This window comes from Hypanus sabinus, chromosome 14 (assembly GCF_030144855.1).
Source record: "Hypanus sabinus isolate sHypSab1 chromosome 14, sHypSab1.hap1, whole genome shotgun sequence".
Taxonomy (NCBI): Eukaryota; Metazoa; Chordata; class Chondrichthyes; order Myliobatiformes; family Dasyatidae; genus Hypanus; species Hypanus sabinus.
In genome coordinates this window covers 20,270,666-20,284,195 of record NC_082719.1, presented here as the reverse complement: position 1 = coordinate 20,284,195, position 13,530 = coordinate 20,270,666, and the positions used below count along the sequence as shown (strand labels likewise).

The 13,530-nt window shown below is 43.7% G+C and overlaps 1 protein-coding gene across 1 annotated transcript in view; it reads left to right on the top strand.

Moving 5' to 3' along the window:
* ccni (cyclin I) overlaps nt 1-13,530 on the top strand; it is a 44,742-nt gene that overhangs the window by 18,977 nt on the left and 12,235 nt on the right. Inside the window, exon 3 of the mRNA XM_059988846.1 lies at nt 7,239-7,373. Within this exon, the coding sequence (XP_059844829.1) occupies nt 7,239-7,373 (135 nt within the window). The remainder of the gene's footprint in view (nt 1-7,238; nt 7,374-13,530) is intronic.

The window sequence follows — 13,530 nt, the reverse complement described above, 5'->3', positions numbered from 1 at the left end:
GAGGACTTTACTCCCTGGAGTGTGGGAGAATGAGCAGTGATTTTATAGAGATACACAAATTATGAAGGGTATAGATAAGGTAAATGCAAGCGGGCTTTTTTCCACTGAGATTGGGTGAGACTAGGACTGGAGGACATAGATTAAGGGTGAAAGGCAAAATATTTAACGGGATCTTAACTCAGAGGATAGTGAGAGTGGAACAAGCTGTTAGTGTATGTGGTGGGTGAGGGTTTGTATGCATTGAAGGAAGTTCGGATAGATACATGGGAGGGTTATGGATGGGTGTGGTCCAGTTGAAGGTTGATGGGATTAGGCAATTTGGTATTGACTAGATAGACCAAAGGGCCTGTTTCTATACTGTAGTTTTCTGTGACTTTAAATGCTGATTCCAGCTTCCTTGATTATGTTTTGTTTCATTTTGTTTCCTGCTTGAGTTAATTCTCTTGTCAATTTCTTTGTTGAATCTTTTCTGACAATGCTACCTTTTCTCTCAGAACTTTCAATTATTCTATTTTTTCTCAAGCACTCCATTATAGTTGACCATGGTCATTCCATTTTTCCAGTTTTTCACACTTCTAGAACTAGGATGCATATCTCCTCATCTTCCCTTTCCAGCCCACCGTGCTTAATGAATTGATCCCTGCAGTTTCTGACACCTTCAGTTCCAACACAAGAAGCAGCTTTCTCTTTCAACCATCTGAAAGGATCATTCTCTCCAGGATGCTCTGATGCATCTTTAGGTAAATTGGTATAATCAGGTTGGTGCTGATTTTGAATCCCAAGAGAAAGACTTTGTAGAATGCCTATGAGATGACTTTTTTAGAGCAGCTTGTAATTCAGTCCACTAGGGAATCAGTTATAATGGATTGGGTGTTGTGTAATGAACTGTATTTGATTACGGAACTGAAGGTAAAGGAACCCTTAGGAGACAGTGATCATAATGATCAAATTCACCCTGCAATTTGTGAGGGAGAAGCTAAAGACAAAAGTATCAGTATTACAGTGGAGTAAAAGGAATTACAGAGGCATTAGAATGGAACTGGTCAAAGTTAATTGTAAGGGGACACCAACAGGGATGATGGCAGAACAGCAATGGCTGAAGTTTCTGGGACCAATTTGGAAGGTGCAGGATAGGTACATCCCAAAGAAAGAAGTAGTATTCTAAATGAAGAATGACACAACCGTAGCTGACAAGGGAAGTCAAAGCCAACATAAAAGCAAAAGAGAGGGGATATAATAGAGCAAAAAATAGTGGGAAATTAGAGGATTGGGAAGCTTTTAAAAACCAACACAAGGCAACTAAAAAAGCCATGAGTGAAAAGATGAAATATGAAAGTAAGTTAGCCAATACTATCAAAGAGGATACCAAAATATTTTCAGAAAAATAAAGAGTAAAAGAGCAGTGAGAATAGATATTGGACACTGGAGAGGTAATAATGGGGGGACAAGGAAATGACATGAATTGATTGAGTACTTCCTAGGTGTCCTCACTGTGGAAGACTCTAGCAGTATGCCGAAAATTCAAGTGTGTTGAGGGGCAGAAGTGAGTGCAATTGCTATTACTAGGGGCAAGGTGCTTGGGAAGCTGAAAAGTCTGATAGATAGGTCACCTGAACCAGATAGATTACACCCCAGGGTTCTGAAATAGGAAGCTGAAGAGATTGTGGAGGCATTAGTAATGATCTTTCAATAATCAATAGATCATGGAATGGTTCTGGAGGTCTGGAAAATTGCGAATGTCACCCCACTCTTCAAGAAGGGAGAGAGGCAGAAGAAAGGAAACTATAGGCTAGTTGATCTGACCTCAGCGGTTGGAAAGATGTTGGGAGTCGATTGTTAAGGATGAGATTTCCTGGTACAATAAAATCGGCCTATTTTGGTTTCTTTAAGGGAAAATCTTGCCTGACAAATCTTTTGGAATTCTTTGAGGAAATAATAAGCAGGATTGTGAAAGGAAAGTTGGATGTCATGTATTGGATTTTCAAAAGGCCTTTGTCAAGATGCCATATACCAAGCTGCATAGTAAGATAAGAGCCCATGGTATTACAAGAAAGATACTAGCATGGATAGAGCATTGGCTGATTGACAGGAGGCAAAGATTGGTAATAAGGGGAGCCTTTTCTGACTGGCTGTTGGTGATTTGGTGTGTTCTGCAGGGGTTGGTGTGGGGATTGCTGCATTTCATGTTACATGTCAGTGATGTGGATGCTGGAACTGATGGCTTTGTGGCCAAGTTTGAGGACGATATAAAGATAGGTGAAGGCATAGGTAGTGTTGAGGAAGCAGGGAGACTGCAGAAGGACTTGGACAGATCAGGAGAATTGGCAAAGTGGCAGATGGAGTACAGTGTCGGGAAGTGTATGGTCATGCACTTTGGTAGAAGGAATAAAGGCATAGACTATTTTCTAAATGGGGAGAAAATTCAAAAATCTGAGGTGCAAAAGGAATTGGGAGTTGTGTGGATTCATGTTAATTCGGGTTAGTTTGTAGATTGAGTTGGTGGTGAGGAAGGCAAATGCAATGTTAGCTTTCTTTTTGAGAGGACTAGAATTTAAAAGCAAGGATCTAATGCTGAAGTTTTGTAAGGCATTTGTGAGAGTTCACTTCAAGTACTGTTGCATTTTGAGCCCCTTATTTAAGAATGGATGTGTTGACATTGGAGAGGATTAAGAGGAGGTTCACAAGAATGATTCTGGGAATGAAAGGCTTATTATATGATGGGGGTTTGATGGCTCTGGGTCTGTACCTGCTAAAATTTAGAAGAATGGGGGGGGGGGGCGGATCTCATTGAAACCTATTGAATGTTGAAAGGCCTAGATAGAGAAGATGTTTCCTATGGGGGGGGGGATAGGGGGAAAGAGTCTAGGACTAGAAGGTACAGTCTCACAGTAGAGGGATGTCCTTTTAGAATGGAGATGAGGAATTTCTTTAGCCAAAGTTTAGTGACTCTGGAACTTGTTGCCACAGTTGGCTGTGGAAGGCTGGTTATTGAGTGCGTTTAATGGGGAGGTTCACAGATTCTTGATTAGTCAGGACATGAAAAATTACAGGGAGAAGTCAGGAGAATGGGGTTCAGAGGGAAATGGATCAGCCATGATGAAATGGCGGAGCAGACTTGATAGGCTAAACGGCCTAATTTTACTCGAGTGTTTTATGGTCTTATCGTACAATTTCCACCTATATCTACTTATTCCAGTTCTTGGAGCTTCTTCCTGTCCAGTCACAGGAGATGCTCAGTTTATTTATTTACCTCCCTTCTTTTCACAGCCTTAATCCCTTAAACATAAGGCAACAATTTATTGCAATTTTAGTTTGTGATGCTGCATTTGCATTAACAATGTAATTTACTGTGTCTTGCTTGGACATTTGGTGACCAATTTAATGACCTCTGTTTACAAATGTGATCCCAAGTCTCCCTGTGGATTTTAATTCATCCACTCTGATCTGTTTGCAGTTTTAATAAATCTCAATGTTGGCGTCACCATTAGAGGAGCAATGTTTCATCTTCTAAAATGACATATTAGTCTTTCAGCATTCCAGATAATTAGCATTTATGACAATATTTTTATTTACCAAAATTCCTTCCATATTTCCTTTATTTCATGTGATTCTGCACTAAAACCTTCTTTAGCCTTTTAGTATATGCACTACCATCAGTTAATCATTTTGTCCTCCTTCCACCTTCTCATGGACCTTTTTGTTCTTTCCTTCCCACTTGTAATCTTGAAAATTGTTAATGTGGATGCTGTTAAAAATGTATTTTTTTTTTGTTGATGCACACAGATGAATATATTTCATTTTGTTGGGGATATTAGGTAAGATGAAGGAGCACATACCAATCCTCATAGAGGGATCAGAAGTGGAGAGAGTGACCAGCTTCAAGTTCCTCAGTAACAAGATTTCTGAGGATCTAACCTGGTCCCAACATATTGATGTAGCCATAAAGAAGGCAAGACAGCGGCTATACTTTATTAAGAGTTTGAAGAGATTTGCCATGTCAACAAATACGCTCAAAAACTTCTGTAGTTGTACCATGGAGAGCATTCTGACAGGCTGCATCACTGTCTGGTATGGAGGGGCTACATAACAGGACCGAAAGAAGCTGCAGGATGTTGTAAATCTAGTGAGCTCCATCTTGGGCACTAGCCTACAAAGTACCCAGGACATCTTTAGGGAGCAGTGTCTCAGAAAGGCAGCATCCATTATTAAGGAACCAGGCCATGCCCTTTCCTCACTGTTACCATCAGGTAGGAGATTCAGAAGCCTAAAGGCACACCTTCAGTGATTCAGGAACAGCTTCTTCCCTTCTGCCACCCGATTCCTAAATGGGCATTGAAGCTATGGACGCTACCTCACTTTTCTTAAGTCCCCGGTCCCCGGGTTATGTGCGAGTTCCATTCCTTTGTCCGTCTTTAAGTCGGATTTGTACGCAAGTTGGAACAAGTACATCCAGTATTATTTAGCGTCAGTTAGTCAAATGTTTGTATTAGTAGATAGTATATATTTTACCTTTCTATGCATATAAAACACTTAAGAAATGTATGTATTCCAATAATTAAACCACTGCATTGTTTAGTAATAATTGTAGCTTTCATCGGGGCAGGGCCTTTCACATGCTCCATTATTCGCACCCGACTGTAGCCTAACACTTTTCCAATGACTGATGGCGTTTCACCTCTTTCCAAACACTTTATTTTTCCACTTTATTTTCAATCGCGATCGCTTCCCATCAATGGAACAGAAACTCTGCGTGTGGCGGGTCCCGACCTGTGCTGGCGCCCGAGGTCTGCTGGGTCCTAAGGACCACAGCACTAAATTTCTCGGGTCCTAAACTGCACCGCACTGAGACAGGTTAAATGGGACAAGTGGGGGCTGTTCTGGGTTTGGGTATTTGATCCTCCACAATATTCCGCGTGGGAATTTAAACTGGAGTTGGCCGTGCTTTTTTTTTAACGAGCTCGAGTTGCGAGCTCGACATCAACCCGGCACGGATGGTACGGGAGGCACTGGATCGTCATCCACCTGGCACGGGAGCAGTCTGTCGCTAAATCGAACTCGAGAGCCTCCATTCTCTAGCCCGGTGCTGATCTGACTGCGCCACCAGCCAACCGGAATGGGGGACGGGGGGGGGGGGGCGATGTCAGGGTGAATCTTACTAAGAAAAATTTGAACCAAATACAAAGTTAAACATTCAACACAGTGTCAACAGCAACAACTTAAAATGGCGGACGGTGTTCTCCTTCCTCGGTTCGTAAGTACGAGTTGTCCGTAAGCCAGACGTTCGTAACTTGGGGACTACCTGTATACAGTATTTCTGGTTTTTGCATATTTTTAAAAATCTATTCAATACATATTAATTTTCTTGCTTATTTATTATTCTGTTTTATTTTATTTATTATTTTCTCTCTCTCTCTCGCTCTCGCTCCCCTAGATTGTGTTTTGCATTGAACTGTTGTTGCTAAGTTAAATTTCACGTCATGCCGGTGATAATAAACCTGATTCTGATTCTGAATTTGAAAGTTGATGTTAGTGTTTTATCTTGTGTATTCCAGGGGACTTTTGTTATTTTGTTTAACCTTATGATGGAAAAATGAGACATTATGGACTGAATGAGAGCCCCTTGGGTAAACTTCTGTGATTCAAGACAAGTATATAGTCTTTGAGGGATTTTTCAAATTCCATAATGTGCTGTTCTGTAAAAATTGTATCTCAAAATAACTGCATGTCATAGTTACCATTTTTGTCCTTTTTGTTTTAGTTCTGATGAAATTTACACAGAGGTGTTTGTGTTGGTAAAAAAGATATTTAGAAAAAATGATTGTTCTATAGGAGATGCCATTCTTAAACACTATCTAAATACTGAATATGTATAGTTTTTTTTAATGTTTATTTTCAGCTCTGTTTTAAGTTTCAATTGAATAAGAACTAAGATATTAAAAATGGAAAACATTAAAGATTCATTGCCTCAAATTCACTTGCCTGCTCCCCATATTCTCTGATTCCCGCCATATCCAGAGTTCTGTCAGTCTTAATCTTTGATATATTTTGAGTATCCACTATCCTCAGTTTTAAATCCTTAAACTTACCTACACACAGAACTAGAAAATTCTTTGACAATGCAATTGACAGGGATTATATTGACACTGAATTTTACTCTTATCTAATATGATTTTTTGCCAAGTGCAGAACTCCTGTTCAGATTCTGGCAAAGTGTGTTCACTATTGCTGGTTTAGGGTAGGATGTGTCAAGATCCAATGTTGTTTTATTCTCTTGTTTTATGTAAAATTTGCTTTTAGCTTTTAAAGAATTTAGTGTGTTACGAATGTACCACAACTCTGAGGGGCTGAAGGGTACAAAGTAGCCCCCTCCTTTTTGAGAATCACAAGATCGCTGTTAATTCGGGTCTGGGATCCAGGAAATGAGAGAGAGACATGCAGAATCCTCAAGGTTTGGAATGTGTCCTGGGCCTCAGAAAGACAAAGCCACGGATAACGGCCATTGTCTCTTGGAGATGGAATTGTGTATTGAGTACTGTACTATTCATTGAAGCCCTCAGGGAATGAACAAATTGGGCTGGTTGAGAGATTGCATCATCCCAACCTGATTGACATCTGAGACCCCGTGAGTAAGGATAAAAGAGGGTCTGGGGAACAACCCCTTTAGACGCACCAGGAGAAACGCTAGAAATCCCGTGACAGCGTTTAATAGCGATAGCCGGTGGTGACTCGTGTGTGTGTGTGTGTGTGTGTGTGTGTGTGTCCATCCTTGCCCGGATGACGAGTTTTCCATGGAACGGCTTAGCTAAAGGACCGACTACAAAAACGGAACTCTGGAAGGATCGACATCATAAAAAGGACAAGCTGGCAAGTTCTAAAATATCTCTCTCGACTCCAACCAAAGGCTGCAGCCTGCATGAACTGAGTGACTTTTATATTTCCATCGGACAATACATTATCCCCTAGACAACAATAGAGCTTATTTCTTATTGATTATTATTATACCCACACTTTTAGATTTAGTATTGACGACGTATATTATCTGTATGTTTGCATTGATATTACTTTTGTGTATTTTTATCAATAAGTACTGTTAAAAATAGTACCATCAGACTTCAACGGACCTCTCTATCTTTGCTGGTAAGTGACCCAGTTACGGGGTTCGTAACAAGTGAAAGCAAGATTGTTGTGTAAGATTGCATCTGTATGAATCTGAGAATCAGTTTCTTCTCCCATTGCAGGACACGGATGTCTCTCCAGCACAGCGGGATGAGGTGATTCAATGGCTGGCTGAACTGAACAGCACATTTTATTTTTATCCAGAAACCCTTTCTCTTGCCATCACTATTTTGGACAGGTTTTTGGCTCTGATAAAGGTAAGGAACTTGTGTTAAATCTCAAGGGTTTTCATTTAATTTATGTCAATAAATGCATTTAAAACAATACAAATTAAAGCATTAAGTGCACATCTCTGAGTAATCTAATGCTAGTCTTGTGCTGAGTTATTCTGGGACAGTGCAGACATTTCTTTCCAACCAGGATTGGTACTTCCTGGCTTGCATTGATTTGGTGAATGAGAATCAATATATGAACAGCCAATGAGAGGAGGGGCCATATTGGATCTGGTGTTTGGGTAATGAGCCTGACCAGGTGACTGACCTTTCAGTGGGTGAACAGTGACCACAACTCCTCATTGTTTAGGATAGCTACAGATAAAGGATAGATAAGGTAATTGTGGGAGAGTATATAGATCAGTTGCAGATATGGGTGGAGAAATGGCATATGGAGTTTAACCTAGATAAATGAGAGATGCTGGACCATGGTAGGACAAGATGCTTAACAGTGCTGCTGAGCAGAGAGAGCTTGGGATCCAAGTTCATAGCTCCTTGGAAGTAGTTATTCAGGTTGATAAGCTGGTTAAGAAGACTTACAGAACACTTGCTTTCATTAGTCAAGGCATTGAGTTCAAAAGTCATAAAACTCTGGTTAGGCCACATCTGGAATATTGCATATGGTTCTGGTCACCCCACTATAGGAAGGCTGTTGAGGCTTTGAGGAAGGTGTAGAAGAGGACTACCAGGATGCTGCCTGGTTTAGAGGACATGTCTATCACAAGAGACTGGATAAACTTGGGTTGTTTTCTCTGGAGTGCGGAGGCTGAGGGGAGGTTCAGTAGAGATTTACAAGGTTATGAAAGGCTTGGATAGAGTGGACAAAGAGTATCTGTTTACAAGGGTTGAAATGTCTAGTATCAGAGGGCATGAACTGAATGTGAGAGGAGGTAGGTTCAAAGGTGCTGTGAGGGGAAGTTCTTTTACTCAGTCATGGATGCCTGGAATGGTGATATACATGGAATACATTAGAGGCTTTTAAGAGACATTTGGATAGACACATGGATGTAAGGAAGATGGAGGGATATGGACATGGCGTAGGTAGGAGGGATTCGTGTTTGGTTGTTTTTGATTTGCCTCTTAGGTGGTTTGGCACAACACTGTGAACCAAATGGCCTGTTTCTGTGCTGTATTGTTCTGTGTTGGTTGGCTGTACTTGATGCACCTACTCAACCTCGTTCATTGAGTTTACTTCTCCAAGTTGGAATCAGCAGCAGCATGGTAGGGTTAGCCCAAGGTAGTGATGGCAGTATCGACTGGTGGTGTCTGGATCTGTGCACATGGCCAACTTTAGCTAATATTGAGAAGAGTTTGAGAAAGGATATGTAAAGGGGGTTTCTTTTTTTTCTTTGTTACTGTTGGGAAAGGTTTTCCTTTTGTTAACTAGCAGGAATGCTAATTTACTGATTCCGAGAATGGTATTCCTTTGTAAACCAAATGGGGATTAATGTTCTTTCTTCTGAGTCTGTAAGCTTTTGTTGACGGGCTTTTGGGCAGATCGGCGCGAGGGGGTCGAGAGAGAGGACGCAATGCTCTAAGCTGGGCGAGGATCGGACCCCAAAGGGGGGTCCGAGGCCGGGAGATTCTCCAAGGAGGGGGGGGATGAAGCTAGATGTGCTTGGTTGACCACTCGGAGGGTCCTGAGCTGTTTGGAGAGTCGAGGAGTTCGGAGGGGATCGAATGGTGGCCAGAAGACTTCAGTAATTGAGCTCCAATGGCTGTGCATGAAGTGGTTTGGACTTTGATAAGTTTGGCGCCTTTTCTTTAATTTTCTCTTCATATATACTGTATCGTTATTAATCACTTAGTTATAGTAACCTTTATAAATTGTACTCATTTAATTGCATATGGTGTACTGTCTGGTTTTGGGCGAGGCGGGGACATCACACAGCATCCACACCAGCTGATTACCCAGTTTGGCGGGGCCGAAGGCTGCTCCCCCGAGACGGGAACGAGCTGAGTGAGCCTGAGGCGACCCAGGGGGTTACATTGTGGGGTGCTCGTCCGGGGTTGATTTCTGTGGAAGCTGTGTGATCACCCTCTTTAAATTGTGTCTGCGGCGAAGAGCTGGTGTGCCTTTGTGGGTGTGCGATTGCTGGTTATCGCTGTGTGTGCGTTGGGTGGGGTGGTTGCTGTTGGCTGACGAAATGGTGGTGGGACCATGGGTTGTCCGTACTGTTTGGAGAGTGAGGAGTGACAGGTTGGGATGTTTCAGCAGTGGTGAGCTCCGCCCGGTTATTGGAATAATGTCCAGCCCTAAAGGGGCGGAGGCGTGGGTGGAGCGGACCTCTCAGTTGTTGGGTGAGTGGCAGTGCTTGGCTGAGGGAAAGCGACAGGGACGGGTTGAAAGTTTGAGTAGGCGGGCTGGTGACTTTGTTAGAACTGTCGGGCGCAATTACCTCGAAGTGACCGCTGCCAGTTCTGGGAAAGTGTGGGAAAATGCGTGTGGTTCGACTGGAAGTCAAATGCCGCAGCTGGGGGGCTTATTATATCTGTGGCAGGAGATTGGTGGGAAGTTTTTAGGGTATCCCTTTTTGCCTAGGGGGGCAGATAAATTGCTTGTGGTGCCAAGTGGATCTGTCAAGGGGATCAGTTGTTCCGTTGATTCGAGAGGTGTCGGGAAACTTAGAGGAGGCCCAGTGGGGGAACGGCTTGGGGTCTCTGGGGGAGCACGTTCCCAGCAATGTACCAAGGAACTCCTGAAAGGAACAGACCCTATTCCTGAAGGCTTAGAGGGGCCATGCGCACAGGTGTTGTTACGGATGGATGGAAGTCAAGTTAAAGCCATCCTCAGCACCGGGGCGCAGGTGAAGTTGCTGTACAGTTTGTTTCATAACCGTTATTGGAAGCATTTACCCTTGACAACATTGAGGACACTGGAGATTCGGGGTACCAGTGCCGGTGATTATCCAGACAACGGTTGTTGGTCAGTGAAAATGGAGTTCTTAGAGGCAAATGTGGAGGAGACTGAGGTTCATGAATCGTTAATGCTGATGTGTCTGGACCCTGTTGAGACGGGCAGCGTTTCTGTTCTAGAGAGAACCAAAATCCTGCTGGTGCGCTTGGGAGCCTGCCCAGAGGAGGTGGGTGAGCGCTGTTTGGAGGCATTGTCGATGCACCCAGGGTTTCGAGCTGCTTGTGCGGACGTGTGTAGCAACATTGGGCTGATACCGAATTCAAACAAGAGCCAGTGGTGGTACGGCCTGGGGGAAGTATCTGAGGGTGAGACCCTCTTCGTGGACGCTGCAAAATACCACAAGGGAGGGGAGCTGACTGCTGAAGACACCTCGGAGAGAGAGAGGTTGCGGCGACTGGCCCCTACAGCCGTGGAAGATGTAGGCAGCGTGTGTATGGATTATATTGCATTGAAGAGGCGCACTGTCAGTGACCAGAATATGGCCCTGAGAGCCAGAGAGGCGATGGCCTGTCTGAGTGGTGTGAAGTGGTTTAAGGTGCTGGATCTGAGGAGTGGATGTTGCCAGATCCCGATGAGTGGGGCCAACAAGGAGAAGACGGCCGTTATAAATTCCCTAGGAGACTTCGGGTCCGAAAAGATGCCAGAGTGCATATCTGGAGCCCTTGCAACCTTCCTGCGGGGCAGGTGGAAGACCATAGGGGATGTGGAGGCGTTTGGAGTTTTGGTGTATGTGGATGATCTCTTGGTATTTGGATTTGCCTCAGGAGAATATGAAGTGAGGTCGTTGCAGGAGCAGCTGAGAACTACCGAGTTAAAGTGTTTTCGGGACACGTGCCAGGGCTGGCGAAGGTCGCAGCTCGTGAGAGACTGTCTCTACGGAATCAAGTTTGAAATGAAGACGGAGAGACTGGAGAAAGTGATCTGGAACCATTCGGAAGACTTACAAGTTGGAGAGAATGAAGAAAGTTGTCTGACTGAGGGTAATATCAAACTGAGAACCCGGAGAGGGGAGTTTGCAGAGGTGAAGAAATTACAGACGAATCTCAGAAGAGAGAAGCGGAAGCTTGAAGGGAACCTGAAGATGACCATCGACAGTTCAAATGAAGTGCAAAACCTGAAAGTTGATCTGGAAGAAGTCATGAGGAAGAAAAAGCTGGAGAGAAGTGCAGTGAATACTGAACAGGAGGCTGAAGAGACTGCGGGAGCAGTGCAGGCCACGTGTTTCCGTTTGGAGAAGATCAAACAGCAGCTACCGATCACAGGAATGAGGAAGAATACAGATTCGATGGATGATGTGCTGGATGTGTGGTACATGCTGCCTTTTGCTGACTTTCCCTCGATTGAGGAAGATGAGTCAGGTGTAGCGGGGAGGGTTAGCTGTGTGCAGTGTGGGGCATGAGTGAGAGGTTGAGAGAGGAGTTGGTAGTGGGCCCAAGGTATCCCCAGTTGTGTCCGAGCCTGAAGGGTTTAGGTGAGGGGGTACGGAGGCCTCAGAAGGGTTAGGGAACTCCCAGATAGTTGGCCTAAGTAGCGCCTGAGGAACAGGGCATGAGGGTTACTGTGTGGGGAGGAGATGTCACTGTTTGTGCTTGGGTTACGGTGTGTTGGCAGGAAAGGTGGCGAGTTATTTAGTAGTCATGAGGACATGACTTTTATTTGGTGGAGGAAGTGTGTAAAGGGGGTTTCTTTTTTTTCTTTGTTACTGTTGGGAAAGGGTTTCCTTTTGTTAACTAGCAGGAATGCTAATTTACTGATACCGAGAATGGTATTCCTTTGTAAACCAAATGGGGATTAATGTTCTTTCTTCTGAGTCTGTAAGCTTTTGTTGACGGGCTTTTGGGCAGATCGGCGCAAGGGGGTCGAGAGAGAGGACGCAATGCTCTAAGCTGGGCGAGGATCGGACCCCAAAGGGGGGTCCGAGGCCGGGAGATTCTCCAAGGAGGGGGGGATGAAGCTAGATGTGCTTGGTTGACCACTCGGAGGGTCCTGAGCTGTTTGGAGAGTCGAGGAGTTTGGAGGGTTCTGAGCTGTTTGGAGAGTCGAGGAGTTCAGAGGGGATCGAATGGTGGCCAGAAGACTTCAGTAATTGAGCTCCAACGGCTGTGCACGAAGTGGTTTGGACTTTGATAAGTTTGGCGCCTTTTCTTTAATTTTCTCTTCATATATACTGTATCGTTATTAATCACTTAGTTATAGTAACCTTTATAAATTGTACTCATTTAATCGCATATGGTGTACTGTCTGGTTTTGGGCGAGGCGGGGACATCACACAGCGTCCACACCAGCTGATTACCCAGTTTGGCGGGGCCGAAGGCTGCTCCCCCTAGACGGGAACGAGCTGAGCGAGCCTGAGGCGACCCAGGGGGTTACAGATACAAAGATTTGCTGAAATAAATTATTGTTTCATAGCAATACTTGCTGGAGGACCTCAGCAAGTCAAATAGGGAGGGAAATAGCCAATGTTTTGGGTCAAGACTTTTGAGGACTGAAAGACGGGAGATAGCCAGTACAAAAAAGGTAGAAAAAAGGGTAAAGCACAGCAGGTGGGTGATAGGTGGATCTAGGTGAGGGAGATGATGGTATATAACTTGTATTTGGAGTGATCATAAATACTTGTGGCCAAGTTCTATGTATTGACAAGGCTTCCCATGCCCTAATATTGTCAAAAACAGTGTATTTTCTCACTGTTTGAAGGTCCAATCAAAACTGATCAATAATTTAATCATTTATCAGATTAGTGAAAATTAAATTTAATTGGATTGTGTTTCTAAGAAGCAAAATTGGACTCAAGGTTGGAGGTCTCAGACAAACCTTGAAGGCAGAGGGAATACTGCTGGCTGGGGCTTGGTTGACACTCAGTGGCTACTTTGTTGGGTATCTAATAAAGTATGTGTGTGGTCTTCTGTTGTATCAGAAGGTTTGATGTTCACAGATGCTCATTTGCATATCACTGTTATAATGCCTGGTTATTTGAGTTACTGTCGAACCTGAACCTTGTCTGCCTATTCTCCTTTCTATCTCTTTCATTAATGGAGTGTTTCTGCCCACAGAACTACGGAGGCTGGATTTTTTATTTTGTTTTTTGCACCATGCTCTCTATATGTCTAGAAAATCCCAGGAGATGAGCAGATTCTGAGATACACAAATCCCCTGTCTGGCACCAACAATCATTTCACGTTCAAAGTCACTTGCATCATATTTCTTCCCCATTCTGATGTTTGGTCT